Genomic DNA, 17,179 nt, shown 5'->3' on the forward strand with positions numbered 1-17,179 from the left:
GGATAGCATAACTGTTATGCTTAAATATTATACTTTATTTAGGGTTTTTAGCAGCTTTAATTATTATTATTATTATTATTATTATTATTATTATGTAGTAGTAATTATATATATACTATATATATGTAGTATATATAATATATATATATATATATATATATATATATATATATATATATATATATATATATATATATATATATATATATATATATATATATATATATATATATATATATATATCCACCTTCCACAATTGTACAAATGAAATATTTATGGTTGTGATTTCTTTCAGGGGATATTGTCATTCCTGAGTGCACCGCTAATCGGTGCTCTCTCTGACCTATGGGGTCGCAAGTTCTTCCTTTTCATCACGGTGTTCTTCACCTGCCTCCCTATTCCCTTTATGAAGATCAACACGTGGTAAGTACAGGAGATATATAAAGTCTCACTTTTTATAAATGTTTATTTTTTCCCTTTTTATTTTTATATTGGCATATTACTATAATTGATCATTGTAAGTTTTGGATTTGTTTATCAAGTTCTTGAAATATAAAATTTTAATCTTGCCTTTCCTTTAAGTAAGTTGGTATATTTAGTAGTAGAAGCTATTGATAAAATTCTTAGTGTTCTTTATAAAAATTGATTCCTAACATAAAAAAAAATGTTTAGCTTCATATATTTAGGTATTTTGTTAATAAATTGGTGATTTCAGTATCACTTTCATGAAAAAGTCTGTTAACTTAGATATGAACCAAATCCAAAAATTCATCCATGGCTGATTTAGTTATTAATAATAATAAAATAATTATTATTAATGATTATTATTATTAATAATTACTATTATTATTAATAAAAAATATTATTATTAATAAAAAATATTATTATACAAACATTATTTGACCTCACCTTTTTTTCTTTGTGCTTTTTGTTGTTTTGTGCAGAATAGAAAGACATTTCCTAAATTTTGTTTGAATTTTTATACCTGCTTATGAGTTCCAATTTGGAAGACCATTCTATTTTTGTAGCAATTAATTTAAGGTTATTTGAGTTAGGAAGAGAGACAGAGAGAGGGATGCTGAGCATTAGAAAAATGTAAGCGAGCTTTTTTAGTGCCGAGTGATTTGGTAATTCCTTGAAAGCAAGCTGGCCGAGGTGAAGTGGCCATTGGTAATTTTGACCAGTCCTTGTTGAAGAGAGAAAAGAAATGGCTGGGAAGTTGATCTCTAAGATACAGGATACACTAAGAAGTTCTTTGTTAAAGTAAGAAGTACAATTTAAGGGCTATAATGTTAGCAATAGTGTATTGGAAAATATGAAGATAAGGGAACTTCTGGACATTCTCTTTATAAAGTACTGGTAATGGGATACAAGTATTTGGATTGTGCCATTTCTGTCTGTAAGTAGAGAACAGACCATTTGATTTTATTTTAGCTTTTACTCAAGCAGTTGGGTGGTAACTAAACCTAAAGGCTGTATGGGAGGATGATGCTTTGTCCTAAAAAGAAATTACATGTAAGGGAATTCCTCAGCCATCTCTAGGGACCAGACTTCGCCATGTAAGATATGCAATTAACATCCCTGACCAAACACCTAATTTAGCCACTCAACCTGAGGGTACCATTGGCATTGCACAGGACGTGCAATGGCTTTGATTCTAACATTATGATTAGGGTTACAGAATTGTTTGGTGAAATAATTGGAGAAGAAAGTGATGGTGGGATGATATGACATGACCAGGTTCCTTATTCCAAGGATTGTGAGTCATCAGAATCCTCATTTCTCTCTTTGTTAAACAAAATTGTTGAAAGGTTTCTACATAGAACAATAAAAAAAACCAAGCAAGGACACCATACTCCACTCTGGCAGATCAAAAAACCATATTCAAAACATTCCTTCTTCCTTTAATACGAGTGGCAATTAAGGAGAAAGTGAAGTTGCTTCATTAGAAGGCTAAAGTAAGGTCCCATTAGATGCCCTCTCCTCTCTTTTTGGTTCCCTCTTCAGGTCGAGGAGATTATCTGTGTTCAGGCATTGGCGAGTTTTGTAAGACTTGGTGGTAAAAAAGACCATAGCCCTTCAGTCAGACTTGTTTATAAAAAGTGGTTGACTCAGAAACCCTATTCCTGATAGCTTAAGGTCTGTTGTGTTGAGCAAAGGAGAGGAACATCACCTTATTACCTTGTTTCCTTCCAAGCAACTAGATCAACTAAAATGGAAGAACCAGCTCTTACCCACTGAATGGTCTCTTCAAGCTCAGGTGTTCCAGGAATTTTAGAAGTTAAAGGAAAATCCTAATCTGAACATTTCATACTTCTCAACAGGAAAATGGACGTTTACTACGACAAATACAGGAATCCCTAGCTTTGGCAGTGGATGTGATACAATAGGAATGGTTGTAACTGCTCCTCTACATATTCCTTTCTTCTCCATGATTAGTTAAGAACTTCTAATAATTGAAGGGATACTCATAACTTTTAACTATGAGTAATACTCATAATTATGCATTTGCTTCAGAGGGAATGGTTTCCACACCTGTGGCCATTGCTGATGGAACTTCTAATAAATTTTCATTGCAGGGCAGATCTTTGACAGCCCTATTTTCGTCATCTCCATCAAAGCCCTTTTATGCTTCATCTTGTCTGCGTGGAGATACTATTTTCTCAGCAAACCTAAAGGATTTTCAAGGTCCTCTAAACTGTCCATTGTAGTGTCTAGAAGACTTGCTACCAACAAGTTATATCAATATCAATGGTTCACTCACAGTTGGTGTAATCCTGATAAATTTTGGCTGCCATTAAATCCTTGGATTTATAATGTTTCTCAGATTCCTACATTATGAGTTTCAGTCCCAAGCATCAAAAGCCATAGGTCTATGTTGTATTTGGTTCTTTTGCTTATGGGTATGGATTTGTTTGGTAGTTTAGTTATTTTGGATACAATTAGATCCTTACTCATAGAGAAACTTATTCTGGAACTTGCATGTTGGAATGTGGATGTTGTTCTGTAGTTCATAAGGAAACCTCCATATGAACCATAGGAGACAGTAGATCTGTGTTATCTAACAGTTATGTTCTGTTAGCTTTACTGAAATTTATAGTCTAAAAAGATCTCAAATGAAGGACCTTCTGAAACATCTGGAAATCTTTTGGATGTAGCAGGAAACAAGGTTAAGCAGATATGGTTCTGGCCAGTAGGAGTCATGAGGATTTACTTGAATCAAACCTTTGGTATAAAGGGTTTGGTGAAGATACTGTTTAGGGGGGTCTGAATTCCTACCAGACCTTTATTGAAGAATACCATGGTATCCTTTTTGAAGGTGCTTATAATGGAGACTCCAGACCAAAGTGAAGGCTCACAACATTAATCTTTTGGGTGGTAAAATCCCTCAACTTCAGCAAGATTTTATCTTTGGTGTGTAAGTAGCTTATTGGAGGTATGTCTCAGTTTTTGTGAAGCAATACTCATTGATGGGGATAGACTTTGGAGACTGTTGGGCCTTGGGTTCCTTAGTGGTAACAGGAGACAAAAAGTAGGTATGAATAGGCTTATTTTTAATAGATTATGGGAGGTTTATCTAAGGTGGAGAGGGACTAAGTTAAGTTAGGAAGTTTGTAGATCGGTACAGTGCCCAGTGGTTCTTAGTAGAGGTTGTAGGATTTGTGTACATTGTATGGGAAAACACTTCAGAATTGTGTGTAGTAGTTTAAACAATATACAGTAGATGTTTACTGTAATAAAAAAGCGGTTGAAAAGAAGCACAGCTGAATGAAGTAAGGCTTTTACAAAGTGACAGCTTTCTTTTCCTTTTGAGGACATTTTCTGTAATACTGCTATCCTGCCTTACTGTAAAGTGTGAATTAGTAATGAAATTTGGGAAGATTTATTGAAATAAACATGATTTTACCAAGGTTCATTAGCTTTCTCACGCCCTCCTCAGCTATATTAGTAAGGGGTATTTTTAGTTTTGATGATCTTTCCCTCTGAGGAGATCAACTAAGTTCTAATTCAGTCTTGTGTTCATCCCCACTCATTACCATACAAAAGCATTAGTTGCATGTATGGCTAGGGAAGTGTTAGGGAAAGTAGGGTATCATACCAGGTAGGGAAGTCTTTGGTTTTTCCTTAGAGAATAAGTGATCAAATTTATAAAACAATGAACTTTGACAAGTTTTGAAATGATAAATTCTATTTCAAAAATATTTATTTGTATGGAACAAGTTAAAATGGGTTAACAGTATAGCTTAATATAACATTAAAAAGGAAACATTCTCAACTTTTTGCTATCAAGAACAATCTAATCTGTAAATATGGATATCTTTTCTCTACAGGTGGTACTTTGCCCTGATTAGCATGTCAGGTGTGTTTGCAGTCACCTTCAGCATCGTGTTTGCGTATGTCGCCGACGTGACAGACGAGTCCGAGAGGAGCAGTGCCTATGGCCTCGTCTCGGCCACCTTCGCGGCAAGCCTCGTCACTTCACCTGCGTTAGGCGCTTACCTGGGCAAGGTGAGAAGATTATCAATGAGGGAGCTTTGGTGTTACATTAAGTAATGTTATTGTAATTCAATAACTATATAACATAATATACACACACACACTATATATATATATATATATATATATATATATATATATATATATATATATATATATATATATATACACACACACACACACACACACTATGTGTGTATATATGGATATATGTATATTATTGATTGTTAGTTTATCAAGGACTTTTTCTTAAATTTTAGTTGTTTCCAGTTGTTTGGCAAATTAAATATTTAAGTAATACAGCTATTTATACTATAATGCATGTTATCAGAATAATAATTGGTTATTAATATTTGTTATCATAATGAACACAAAACCAATCTCATAAGTATCCTTTTTTCTTCTAGGAAGTTTGTTCAGGCATTTTACAATTTACAAAATGCTTTACTTATTATTAGTACTAAATTAGAAAATAATACTTGTCAACTGTAAGCATCTGAACTGCAATATGCCAACAGTATTGTATTATTTTTCTTTTATCTTAAATTACAACAGATGCACAGTGATGACTTAGTTGTGGGGTTAGCAACAGCGATAGCCATATTGGACGTGTTCTTCATACTTGTTGCGGTGCCAGAGTCCTTGCCAGAGAAGCTAAGGTTGTCGTCGTCTTGGAGTGCCCATATTTCGTGGGAACAAGCCGATCCTTTTTCAGTAAGTTTCTCAATCTCTCTTTATCTCAGAAACTACAAAAATGTTGCAGTTCTCGTGACATTTTTCGAGGCCTGGTGGATAGTTACATTTAATTTTGAAATGCATTGGAAATAATGAATATATTAATTGCTGTCTTGGTTGTTAATTAAATTTATGTGAAATTCTAGACTTTAGTTTCTAATGCCTGTTAAGTGATCTCATGTAAAACTAATTTTCAATTATCAGTGAATTTAATGATGTTGGAATTTGAAGTAAATACAGTATAGGTGTTTTCTATGGATTTAAATTAAGAAAATGTTACCACTTTGGTTTCTTTCACTTCATGAGAAGTAAATTTATTTTATGGTTCTGTTGGAGTCTTTGTTTTTAAGCAAGTTGGGAGGTGGATTGGAGAAAGTTATTATATAAAGTAATTCATAATCTATCATGGGAATGATTATACAATACACTGTAGTACTGTATAACCATATTTATTTACAGTATTTTAGTAAATTATTTTTACTTTCTCTGCGAGAAACATATTACATCTAGAAAAATTTATCCAAACAAGGCTGGATAGGTTATATGGATTGATCTCCCTATTATCACTTTGTATATCAAATGAAAATGCTTTTTTTTTTTTTTCTATAGGCTCTGTGGAAGGTCAGCAAAGACCGTAATGTACTGCTGATAAGTGTAAGCGTGTTCCTCTCGTACTTACCAGAAGCTGGCCAGTATTCTTGCTTCTTTGTCTACCTCAGATTGGTGAGTATTTTCTTTTTGATAAAATATTTTTCATGCTTGTAAAATTATCAGTTGTACTGTATATTCAGTTTTTCAATATTGAAATCAGACATAATACAGATAGAAAACAGATAAAAATATGTTAGAAGGGAAACCATTAGGTGCATGTCACGTAATGTAAAATAGAGGATTCTGTATGTAGCATAAATTTCTTTTCTTTGTTTATGGGGTCACATCACATAACAGTTCTGGAATCAAATACATTTGATATTAAAGACTTCCTAAAATGGAATTAAGGAACAAAGTTACTATTTAAATTATTTAAACATACACTCAGGTACAATATAAGATTTTAGCCCTACATAACAGAAATTTTGGTGCTAAAAGAAACAGTTGATATGATTATGATATTTTTTTTTTCAGGTTATGGACTTCACAGCAGAAATGGTGGCATGCTTCATTGCTGTGGTGGGAATTTTGTCTGTTGTAGCCCAGACTGCATTGCTGAGTCTGCTCATGAGAAAACTGTCCAACAAACATGTTATCATAGTAAGGATATTTTGTTCTGTTTGGCAGCTTTTTGCTGTTTTTATAGTTTAATAGACTGTTTTATTTAACCTATGTCTTGAAGAAAAAAGTATGGTACAAAAAAAAATAAAATAGGTTTTTTTATATGAAATGGGATTAGTATACAGTACCCAAATTTTTGGGGGGTTTTGTTGCCTTGTTTATTTCTTAACTATATAATAAATGCTGTATAGATAGTATTATTTTCAACTTGCCAGTAAATGAAAATAATTTTTAACCATATTTTTAAATATTAGGCACTTAGTCTAATGATATGTATCCTCCACAAAAAAAAAAAAAAAAAAAAAACTTTCATTATATGTTAGTTGTCTTTAAATGCTACCACAAAAACAAGCACTGTATAACAACCCATTCAAATTTTTGAGTTAAGACCTGAAATATGAAATACTAAATTAAATTGGAATTTGTGCTTCATACCTCCCCTCACACAGAAGTGGAATTAATCTTTAGTGGTTCTCCAAAATAAATTTTGCTGATACTCTGGGTAGGTTTTCAAAACAAAATGTTTTCTTACAGGTTGGGCTGGTGTTTGAGATGCTTCAGCTCATGTGGTATGGGTTTGGTTCCAAAATGTGGATGATGTGGGCAGCTGGGCTATTGGCAGCTATATCTTCCATCACATACCCTGCCATTAGTGCCTATGTTAGCACCCACACAGATGTAGATAAACAAGGTATTCAAAGCATTTAGATTTCTTTACTAATTATTCCTGAAAAATATGTTTGACAGGTGTAAACTTTTACTACCCTGTATTATCCACATTCTTTCTGATATCTTATCAAGACTGTTTATTGTTTATTTACTGAAAATTTTTGAATTTTATTTCATATTTTGATATTTATTTCACCATAAATTTTCAGGTGTTGTGCAGGGTATCATAACAGGAATGAGAGGACTTTGCTCAGGCTTGGGTCCAGCTGTCTTTGGATTTATATTTTATCTCTTCCATGTTGATCTCAATACAGACCATGCAGATGATGGACTTCATAAGGTAAGCTACTTGTGATGCAGTTTTGTCAAAGAAAAAGCCATTAGCACATCTACAATAAACATATAGCTACACAAATCTTATACACTTACCAATTGGTAATGTGTCTCCACCCTGTCAATTTTACAAAATTTCTTTCTTTGATTTCAAGAAATTATGGGGATTAGGGGTAAGTGCTACACCTATGAGGCAGTGTTGAGATTTTTTCAGTGTACAGTGAATCATTTCTCTCTGTATTCTTATATGAATATGTAAATCCTGGCACATTGTATGTAAATGTATGTAATTAATTTTGGATGGTTTCAGCTTCACACTTAAATGTATAGGATTAAGTGTGCAGTTACTATATCCAAATATTTTCAAAATGTATTAGAAATTCTTTTAGGTGGAACTTGATAAGTTTAGGATTTTGACCATTTATACAGTACACCATATTAAAACTTGATATACCGTCTTACACAAGTACTTTAATAAAAACAATATGCTTAGGACTGTACACCGTTTTACACAAATTATAACTTTACATCCGTTGTTAGTTATCATATCTCTCATCAGTAAAGTTTGTAAATTGGCTTGAGGAATATAGTTGTAAATTGTAGTAAACTCAATAAGTGGTTAATGATTGAGCAGGAGCTACCTTTGGAAAGGCTTCAGCATGTGATAGGTTAGGTAGAGACCATAGTTATTTTATGTATAACAAAGAACTGTGTTGATTGTTGGACATCAGTTAGAAGAATACTTTAGGAACTCTTGGTCTTAGCAGACTATATGCAGTATGCTACATCTCACTATTATCAGATGTCGCATGCCTGTGACCTACCACCTAGCAAACAATCATTTCAGGAAGGATATGATAAATGATAACCAACCTAATATTGTACAAGCATTGCACTGAGAAAGCAGTGTATAAATACATTGGAGGAAGTAGGTGTACGATGGCTATGCTCAAAAAATTTTAGCTGGTACTCCTTGACACAAAGTAACCAGAAATAATAGCTAGTTCTCGCTCAGCTAGCGAGGAGGGTTACTACTCCCAGAATGGGGATGGTACAATGTTGTGTTAGAAGACTCCTATTCTAAAATGCCAAAACACGATGTATGAGTAAACTCATTTATGCTTTGTTATGAAACATCTGTAAATTAGTTTTACCCCATCATATATAGATTTTGTTTTTGCATTCACATCAATTTATCCTGTTGCAGACATTTTGGAAAACTATCAGGCTGAAAGCAGGGTTTGAACTCCTAACCCATAGCTTGTCAGAGAAGTTTTCTGTAGGCTATCACGAGTACCCATTTTTCTTTTCTTTTGTTATATGCTGGTACCACTCCCTCAACATCTTTGTTCTCTGGTTAATATTTCTGTTGTAAAATACTGGAGAAAGTTCTCTGTCAACTTTTTGTAACCATTAAACATGCCTGTTCTCTTAATAAGGAATATTGAGAAATGTGTACAGCTAGGCAATGTATCTGTAGGTCACCCACTGCCTACCTGATGTTATTGAACTTTTGTCAATTCTGTCAAGTATAGGAATCAACAAGAAGAGTGATGTGTTGGAAAGTTCCTTGATTTACAATCTGTAGGCTATGAATTTGAGCTCACATTTTAGCCCGATAGTTTCCAGCAGTGTCCAAAACTTCACTGTCCTTGAGAGGTAGGTCTTTGGGAAAGACATTGTGGTACAAGAAACTTCCATAGAGTGCTGAGAGTTGTCCCATATTGGGAAGAAACATCATGCACAATTCTCATACGGACAACATAGTTATGCATCTCCGATCAATCTCTTCCCTTGTGCGTGGTAAGTGGTACAGGTGTTCAGGCGCCTGCTACCTGCTCTTCTTTCCTGTACAACTGACCATTCGTACCCTTGATCAAGTTAAAGAGCACCACCCTCTTTCCCCTCCTCCGTCTGACCATTCCTGATAGAAGAAGAGATATCCACTAAGGAAGACAACAGCCAGCAGAAAGATCATGCTGAACAACCTCTTCCCTCATGCAAACAGTGTGATGATGTAAGCAGACCATCTTGTCACCGGGACTGGTTAATGTGTAATCAGTCTTCACCTACTCTTCATGTTATCGTAATTCTCGAGTCTCCTGCTTCATCCCAACATACTACACCGACATATCAAAATCTCTCTGCAGGCGAGATTCTTTGATGGAGCGAGATCTTCCTACTCACTGAAGTCTGTCTATGATGAATTGAAGCACCTAGTACTTCTCTATCCTCTGAGAGCATGGGGGTTAGGAACACATCGGCTTCTAAGTACTCAGATTCTTCAAACTGTCATCCTTTTCCCAATTCTGTTCTCAGTCCGGTATGCGAATACACAAAGAAATTTTTCCCCAGCATGTGCCTAGACCTCCTTTCTTATGCAAGAGGATTAGTCCTGGGACATCGTCAGCCCAATACTCAATTCTAAATCAACGAAAGCAGAGAATCAGTAGACAAAGTCCAGAGTGTACATTCATCAAGATATTCAATAAACTCGGGGAGGAAACCAATGCCCTCCCATCGATTGGCATTCAGGGACTCCTTGGATCGATGCTTCCCCCGAGTTGCTTCAGTTGGAACTTATTCATACAGATTTATATAGGGTCAATTCTAAAATTTTTGGTCCGTGGAATTCCCTACACTCTAGCCGATCAAATAAGATTATTCGTCTCATGCTTTCCGGAGACACTCCTTGACCGATCAAACCAGTAGAGTCTACACTGATGGCACGGATCTCTTGAGGGCACAAATTTTTCAACACCTGAATCTGCAGCCATGGAGGCTGTTGAAATTGCCTGCCTCCAACATCATCACAGTTTGAACACTGGGCAGTTGTAGTCATGTGCTTTGCCATGGCCCAGGACTTGACAAGCTTTGAGACTAAAAAGTATAGTACACGGACTGGATCCTTTTAGGTGGGAACAACCAGTCTTGGCACACCAATCAGCCAACCATCGACCTAACCAAATCCTGAAGAGAAGTAATACCAGAGCTTCCCATTTCACCTTGCAGGTGAGACAGGAGAAAGTAAATGCACCTATTTGAAGACTGCAACCCTGTTCCCTTGGAAGAAAGCTGATATCACTATGGATAAGTGGGAGAAGGTGAAAACACCACTTGTTTCCCAGCAACCAGTAACCGTCAAGTGTCCAGGCACTTAAAAGGCAACTGTTTCCAGAATCCCATTACACCTTTAAGCTTAGGCTGAAGAAGACTCCTTCAACCTACAGGTCCAATCAATATCCCAAGTGTCTTCCTCCACCAGAAAGGTGTGGACAGCCCTCCTTCCTCAACCTGACCATTATAGGCAGTCGGGTAGATGAGGGAAAAGGGGTTACTGAAGTTGACATTACCTTCCTACGGCAGCCACAAGTGGGTGTATGCAGGTCAAGTGACACCGACAAAGACCAAGGAACGAGTGGGCAGAAGTTCTAAGGGACTATTACCCTGCCCTGCCATTAATGGTACACTAATGACTTTCCAGACATATCTTCCAATTAGGCCCAAAATCTTATAAAGAAATTAGCACCTAGAAGCATGTCAGACATCAGAAGAACAATACGCTCAAAGGCATCCGAGGAAATTCCCTGGACTCTTGCAGTCGATTCTTCCGAATGGAGAAATCAGTAGGAACTGTAAACCTCTCATCAATTTCTCTACATTGAGCAATTGTACCCCAGAAACTATTCAAGATGGAGACAGTAAAGAGTTTGTCATAAAAAGAAAACCTCTTCATTCCTGTCCTACAAGAGATTTTCTCTGCTACATCTTCGCATGAAGTATTGTACCAATTCAAAGTCCTGTGTTCGGATTGGCTACCACTCTCAAAGTGCTCACGTTAATCTCTTCTTGGGCACTGTCGAACAGCGTGTGCTGATTGAGCTTGACGATTGTCACATTCTACCTTCCTACAGGAGAATTGCTTCAGTTGGGCACCGTCAAACAGCATCTATGCTGATTGAGCTTGACGATTGTAACATTCTACCTTCCTACAGGAGAATTGCTTTAGCATCGGCTTAGATTTCCTTTTGTCACGATTTATGGATCATGGATATTGAAGAAAGTCCTGAACTTCCAAGCAAACGAGGGTCCTCCTTTATGAGAATTTCTTCAGGCTCAATGCAGACTTCCTTCTTGTTGTCGTAACCTAGAGAAAATAGTATATATAAAGTACTGGCAAAAATTTCATTGGATTCCCAAACAGTTGATGGAACATTTGGAACTACCAATGTCATGACATCAACTAGTCTCCCCTTCTGACAATCATAGCAACAGAAGTAACGCATCCGTTCCTATGCACCCTTCTCTATTGACAGTGATTGTCTTCCTCACTTGTGGCTCTCCAGTGATCGCTGTAGTAGTTCCTGAAGATTTACATGTTAGCAACCAAGTGTTACCCTTACTTTCTGGTTTTATTTGAACAGGAATATGAGACAATCTACCCTGGTAGCTGCATGACGAATCTCATCATGGGATCTCCTTACCTTTAGGGAGTCTCGCCCACCTGAGTATCCAGTCCATCTTGGGGATATGATCCATGGAAGAAATGCACCTGCTTTTCAACCTACTGTGTTAATGCATGAAACATTACTACTTTGCAAGCTTTACAAATAAGATTGGTAAAGCTCTTGGTACTGTTGATGAACGACAAAATTTTTTTTTAACAAAGAGGTCCATTTCCTAGATCCTTCAAAAGCAGGTGCACTCTTAGTAAGTCTACAATCAGTAAAGATGTTTGCGATGTGTGTACAGGTAAGAGGACTGTTCGAGCAGATATGCTAGGTCAATAGGAACATTATGCATGGGTGAAATGTGATCTCTACATCATTGCGTGGCAGAAAGGTTTCTTACTCTTTAGGTTTCATCATCGCTTGACCTGGTTGCCATTTAGTTGATCAAGGAACCCAGTATTCTGCTTTCCAGTTCCAGAACGCCAGCAATGTTTGAGGATGCTTTCCAGCATCTCCGTGAATTCTAGATGTGTACACCTTTCCCCCCATTTCACTAGATTCTAGAACTTTCCTTTTGGGACAATCAGACTTGGTTTTCCTGCAAGCTAGGAGACTAAAGGATAATCCTGGATTCGAGTGCCTAAGTCAGACATATTGGATCTATTCCAGCTCTCAAGAGGAACTCATTATGGACACGGTTCTTAAAGACAAAAGAGTTTGGTAATGACAGACAACCTTCACTGCCAATTACCTAAAGAGTATACCCAACAGTTCCTGGATACCTGTAAACTTGGCCCGATGGAAGTTGTTAAACATGCCGTGTAGTAAATCTAGTTTCTTGCTGGGACAAGAAACATCCCATCTTGGTCTCAAAGTAAGTCAGAATGAGAGGTAAGATCAACTGGTCCTTTTTTATCTCCTCTATCTTCCCCTTTGTGTCTAGAAGTTGCTTAGTTACTTGCTGGATCAGACAGATGTAGGTAACCTGCGCGATGAAGTAACTTTTCTCAACAAATAGGATATTTTTATTAGTATCTCTCCCATGACTCCAGACAAGTGGGAGGATGTGAAAATGCATGCAGACCCATTCCTCATAAATGTCTATACATTCATACAATATATCCTCCACATGGTTATCGGTTCTACTTTGACTGTCTACCAGTCCCTGATGGTGACCTCATCTTATTCAGGTCGTCTGGAGGTTAACTGGAGTCTTCACTTTCGTTTCTGTAGAGGCCTGGTGAAATGCTTTAACATTTCCCTGAAAAGTGGACCAGTCAATTTGATCAAAGGGACTTCTCCATCTTCCTCCCTCCTATTTTAAATCTGCTATTGAAGGACAAAGGTTTGCATTCGTGTGAGGACATCTCGACTATCCAAAAGTCCTAAGTTTGAGGTTGAGGTAGGACCTCAGTGGCCTGTCAGGTGGTTGGGATTCACTCGCCACCTGACAGTAACAACTACCACCTTGTTATAATTTTCATTAGTGGAGTTCCAGCTTCCCTGAGTGTATACAGTATTCCCATTAAATGACTCGGTTTTGTATAGTTAGGAAAAATACTTTGAAAACTATATTATTTGATATTTTCAAGACAATCCCTTAGAGGCTTCTCAATACTAGTACCATGCATGGGAGACATGTTTTCAAGACAGGCACAATAACTTCAATCATTGCATTATTTCAACCAAAGTTGCTAAGAGTACGCTTAAAGTGGTATCCGAAAAGATTAGGTGTGTCAGAACATCCTTGTTATGGATGTTTTACGATGAGGCCATTCTATGGATTGCAATAGTCTACCTCTTTTAGTCATGAGCATGATGTTGTGGATGAGAATTATTTGAGTTTGCAACCATCATCTCAAACTGAATTGGTTTTTATTAGCAGGATAGATCATTCCTATATAATTGTGATCATAGTTAGAATATTCTTAATCTAATGTACAAAAAATTGCATAGGTGAAATTGGCATAGCTAACTATTGTAAACAGAGTTGACTAAACTACTCAAAAGTTTATACAAATAGTGGTTTGTATCTTTAATTGTGTATTTTAATATGTCTTATATCAGTTTACTTGCTAGATGTTATATAAAAAATTTATAATTTCTTTTTTTATTTCAGCCAAATGGATCCAGTATTGGCAATAGTACAACTCCACATGGCATAAGCAGTCCAAATTTGATACCAGGTCCACCATTTGTGTTTGGGGCATTGTTAGTGATTTGTGCTTTAATGGTGGCAGCATTCATACCAGAGAGTCAAAGTAGATCCTCAAGTAAAAATAGGAAACAATCAGGTACAGTATGTGACTTTTAGTTTTCTGAAAGACAAAAACTACAAGTTTCTATTGAAGGTAAAAATTGACTGGTTATGAAATTCAATGTGAATTACTCAGAACTATATCTGTGGAGACATTGAAACTGATATTTGCAGGTTAACTTCAGTGGACATTGAAAATTTTTTATGTACATTTAGTTATTACAGTACCATGGTTACAATTTTTGGTGGTGATTGTATCGGTACTCGTGTTTTGGGTTTGGGAATGACTAATATAAATTGTTTCTAATTTCCATCTTTATTCCAGGAGGAAGTTTAGATTTGAGTTATGAGAGAGGTCACAAGAAAAATGATAGTCTTGATGCAGCATCCTTACCGTTGATGGATGAGACTGATGTCCTTTAGCAGTGACTAGAAAATAGAAATTGAAGTTTTATTCTAAATTGCCAATTTTATGGCAGAAAATTATGTGCAGTGATCATGTTGAAAGTTGCACTCTATTAAATGTAAACATTCATCATACCAATGTGCAGTAATGTGAGAGTGACTGTGTATTGGAAAACTAGGCCCAGCTTAGAAGTGGTGCTTAAAACATGTTGTGATAACAATTAATGACAACTAAAGCAGCAGTGAAAACTGGCAGGAAATACCAATGTCACAAAAGGAAAAGGAGACTGCCACAAGTGTGCATTTGGTGCTGGTATGAACAGAGATTGTCTTTATTTTCCCTTCTTTTTTTCTTTTAAATCGTTTAATTTAATTTTTGTAGCAGGAAATTCTCTCTACTTCTTAGATGATTTTGAACACATATATCAGAATATAACATTGCAAATTAGAGTGGAAGTTTAGCAGCAATTGCTATGGTGAAGCCTCATTTTATTTTCAAGAAATTATCTTTTTATTTATGGACCAATTATATGCTTGTTTCAGCTGGCATTGTAATGGTGCTTATTTATGCTGCTGAATAGATGAAGAAGGGGTTAGGGGTGCCCTTCATCACTCCCTCTTGTGATAATGCATGCTACTGTGGAATCATAAATGAAGAGATATGGCCGCATCGTTGGTGTTGTTAGGGTGGTCAATTATTGTGAAAATGAAGGGACAAGAGTTATACAAAAAAAAATTTACGGTATATCTCATTCCTCCCTCTTCTGTGTGCATTGTAATGATAAAAAGATTTAGATTTTATACACTAGAGATGATAGGACCTCAAAGATTTTTATTTTGTATCTTAAGACTATTATTATATGGTAAGAAAGGCTGTGTGAACATAAAACCTTCAGACTGAATACTTTAGAATCTTGTTCTGTAAATAAACATCTGCTTCATCATTCATCCCCATCTTTCAAGAGCGTAGTGTTCACACACAGTTATTTAGGGTCCTTTGTTTAGCAGTGTTTACTTTTTTTTTTTCAAAAAGTTGTCTTTAGTGGTCTCTGAATGTGAGTGGAATTCAGGGTATTAATATTTTTCTTTGTTTATTAATTTCTGATATGTTCATGCTTGAAGTATGTATTAGGTACAATGTAAAGCATTGATTGCATTTGCAGAAGCCGTCCTTGACTTAGCATGAGTGCTGTATGGTATATGTACTACTGTTGTACATTTTTTTAAAATTTGTATATGAAGAGAATTATTAAACATTCTTCGTTAGTACTGTTATCATTGTTTTTATTATTACGCACACAATTGTATGCTCATTTTTGTGTGAAATTTTCTTATATTTTATAGATTTGCTTTTGTATCATTGCTTTCTGAGGAACTGAAGGATGATAATACACAGTATTGAAAATAATTTGATAGGAAGGCTATAGATAAGATTTATCAAAAAATTTCTTCCTTTTTGGGGGGGAACTCGACACTTACTTTTGAATTTCAGTATCATAATTACTTTAGAAAAGGTCTTTGTCGTATTGAAGTCGGCCTGCAAAACACTGCCTCCTGCTGACTCTGTGATAAGTCTGTACATTATGTTTAAAAACCTTTTTAATTACAATAATGGCGTGTGTCATTAGGAAGTAGGTAGACTAGCTTACAAATGGAGAAAATTAAAAAAATTTTGTCGTAAATGCATTATTTTCCTCATCTTGGAAAATTTTGTCATAGGAATTATCATCGTATATTATTTGCCTTATTAGATGTACATCACTCAGATTTTTTCACCTATCAGCTACTGTTGCAGTAAGAACATGTAAAAAAAAATTACAAAGCATAATATATTGTTGAACTATTTTTTTCTGCATTTATAGAATATAAAATATGTACGTAGTTCTTTATAATAAAAAAAAAGCTTTCATTCAAAATAGGGGTTGCATTTGCTTATTGATCAGGGTTTCTAAATACCAGTAAAAAGTAAAGATGTGATATATTAAACTACATCGGTTTAGAAAACTGGTTTCTATATAAAAACAAGGACTGTATTAAACGGTACAGGGCAGGGCACTGGAAGTCCTAACTGATGCATAGAATGCTTAAGAAAACATAGATTCTTCTTGGAGTGCCCTTAGGAAATAATACGAAAATTAATATGGATTATATCCTTCACATATCTAACGTGTTGCTGGTATATATATTTTTACAGAATAGTATTGGGTAAAAAAGCTAATAATTTAACACGCCAATTTTCACAAAATACTTTGAATATATGTTACTGCTTTCAATGGTACATAGCAGGTCAGTCCTTTTGACAAAGGTTATATTATTTTTGTTAATTCTTTCAGATCTGTTTAAAAGCAAGGATATCCTTGAATAGTAATAGGTTTCTATTTAAATTACCCTTTGTTTAGCTTCCTTCCCAAGCTTCTACATATATTCGACAGGGTAGTGTATAGGCCGCTGCTCATTAAATTAAAAAATATGAAAAAAATAATTATATAGGTATACTGTATATATATATCACTCATTCCAATAAAAAGAAATTATAATACATGAACCAATCTTTCTCCTT

General features: G+C 35.5%; 2 protein-coding genes across 2 annotated transcripts in view; one reads left to right on the plus strand and one right to left on the minus strand.

The window, feature by feature from the left end:
• Positions 1-292: 292 nt before the first annotated feature.
• Positions 293-15,894, plus strand: LOC137624253 (hippocampus abundant transcript 1 protein). Its single transcript, XM_068354775.1, has 9 exons — positions 293-423; positions 4,332-4,509; positions 5,053-5,211; positions 5,842-5,955; positions 6,358-6,483; positions 7,039-7,195; positions 7,383-7,513; positions 14,077-14,251; positions 14,540-15,894. Exons 1-9 carry the CDS (start codon positions 407-409, stop codon positions 14,635-14,637), a joined length of 1,155 nt encoding a protein of 384 aa, XP_068210876.1. The 5' UTR covers positions 293-406; the 3' UTR covers positions 14,638-15,894.
• The window catches only part of LOC137624255 (sorbitol dehydrogenase-like), a 49,815-nt gene continuing 37,793 nt past the window's right edge, over positions 5,158-17,179 (minus strand). Inside the window, exon 9 of the mRNA XM_068354778.1 lies at positions 5,158-5,282. The gene's annotated coding sequence lies outside the window, so the exon portion shown is untranslated. The remainder of the gene's footprint in view (positions 5,283-17,179) is intronic.

This window comes from Palaemon carinicauda, chromosome 31, assembly GCF_036898095.1.
Source record: "Palaemon carinicauda isolate YSFRI2023 chromosome 31, ASM3689809v2, whole genome shotgun sequence".
In the NCBI taxonomy this organism is placed as follows: domain Eukaryota; kingdom Metazoa; phylum Arthropoda; class Malacostraca; order Decapoda; family Palaemonidae; genus Palaemon; species Palaemon carinicauda.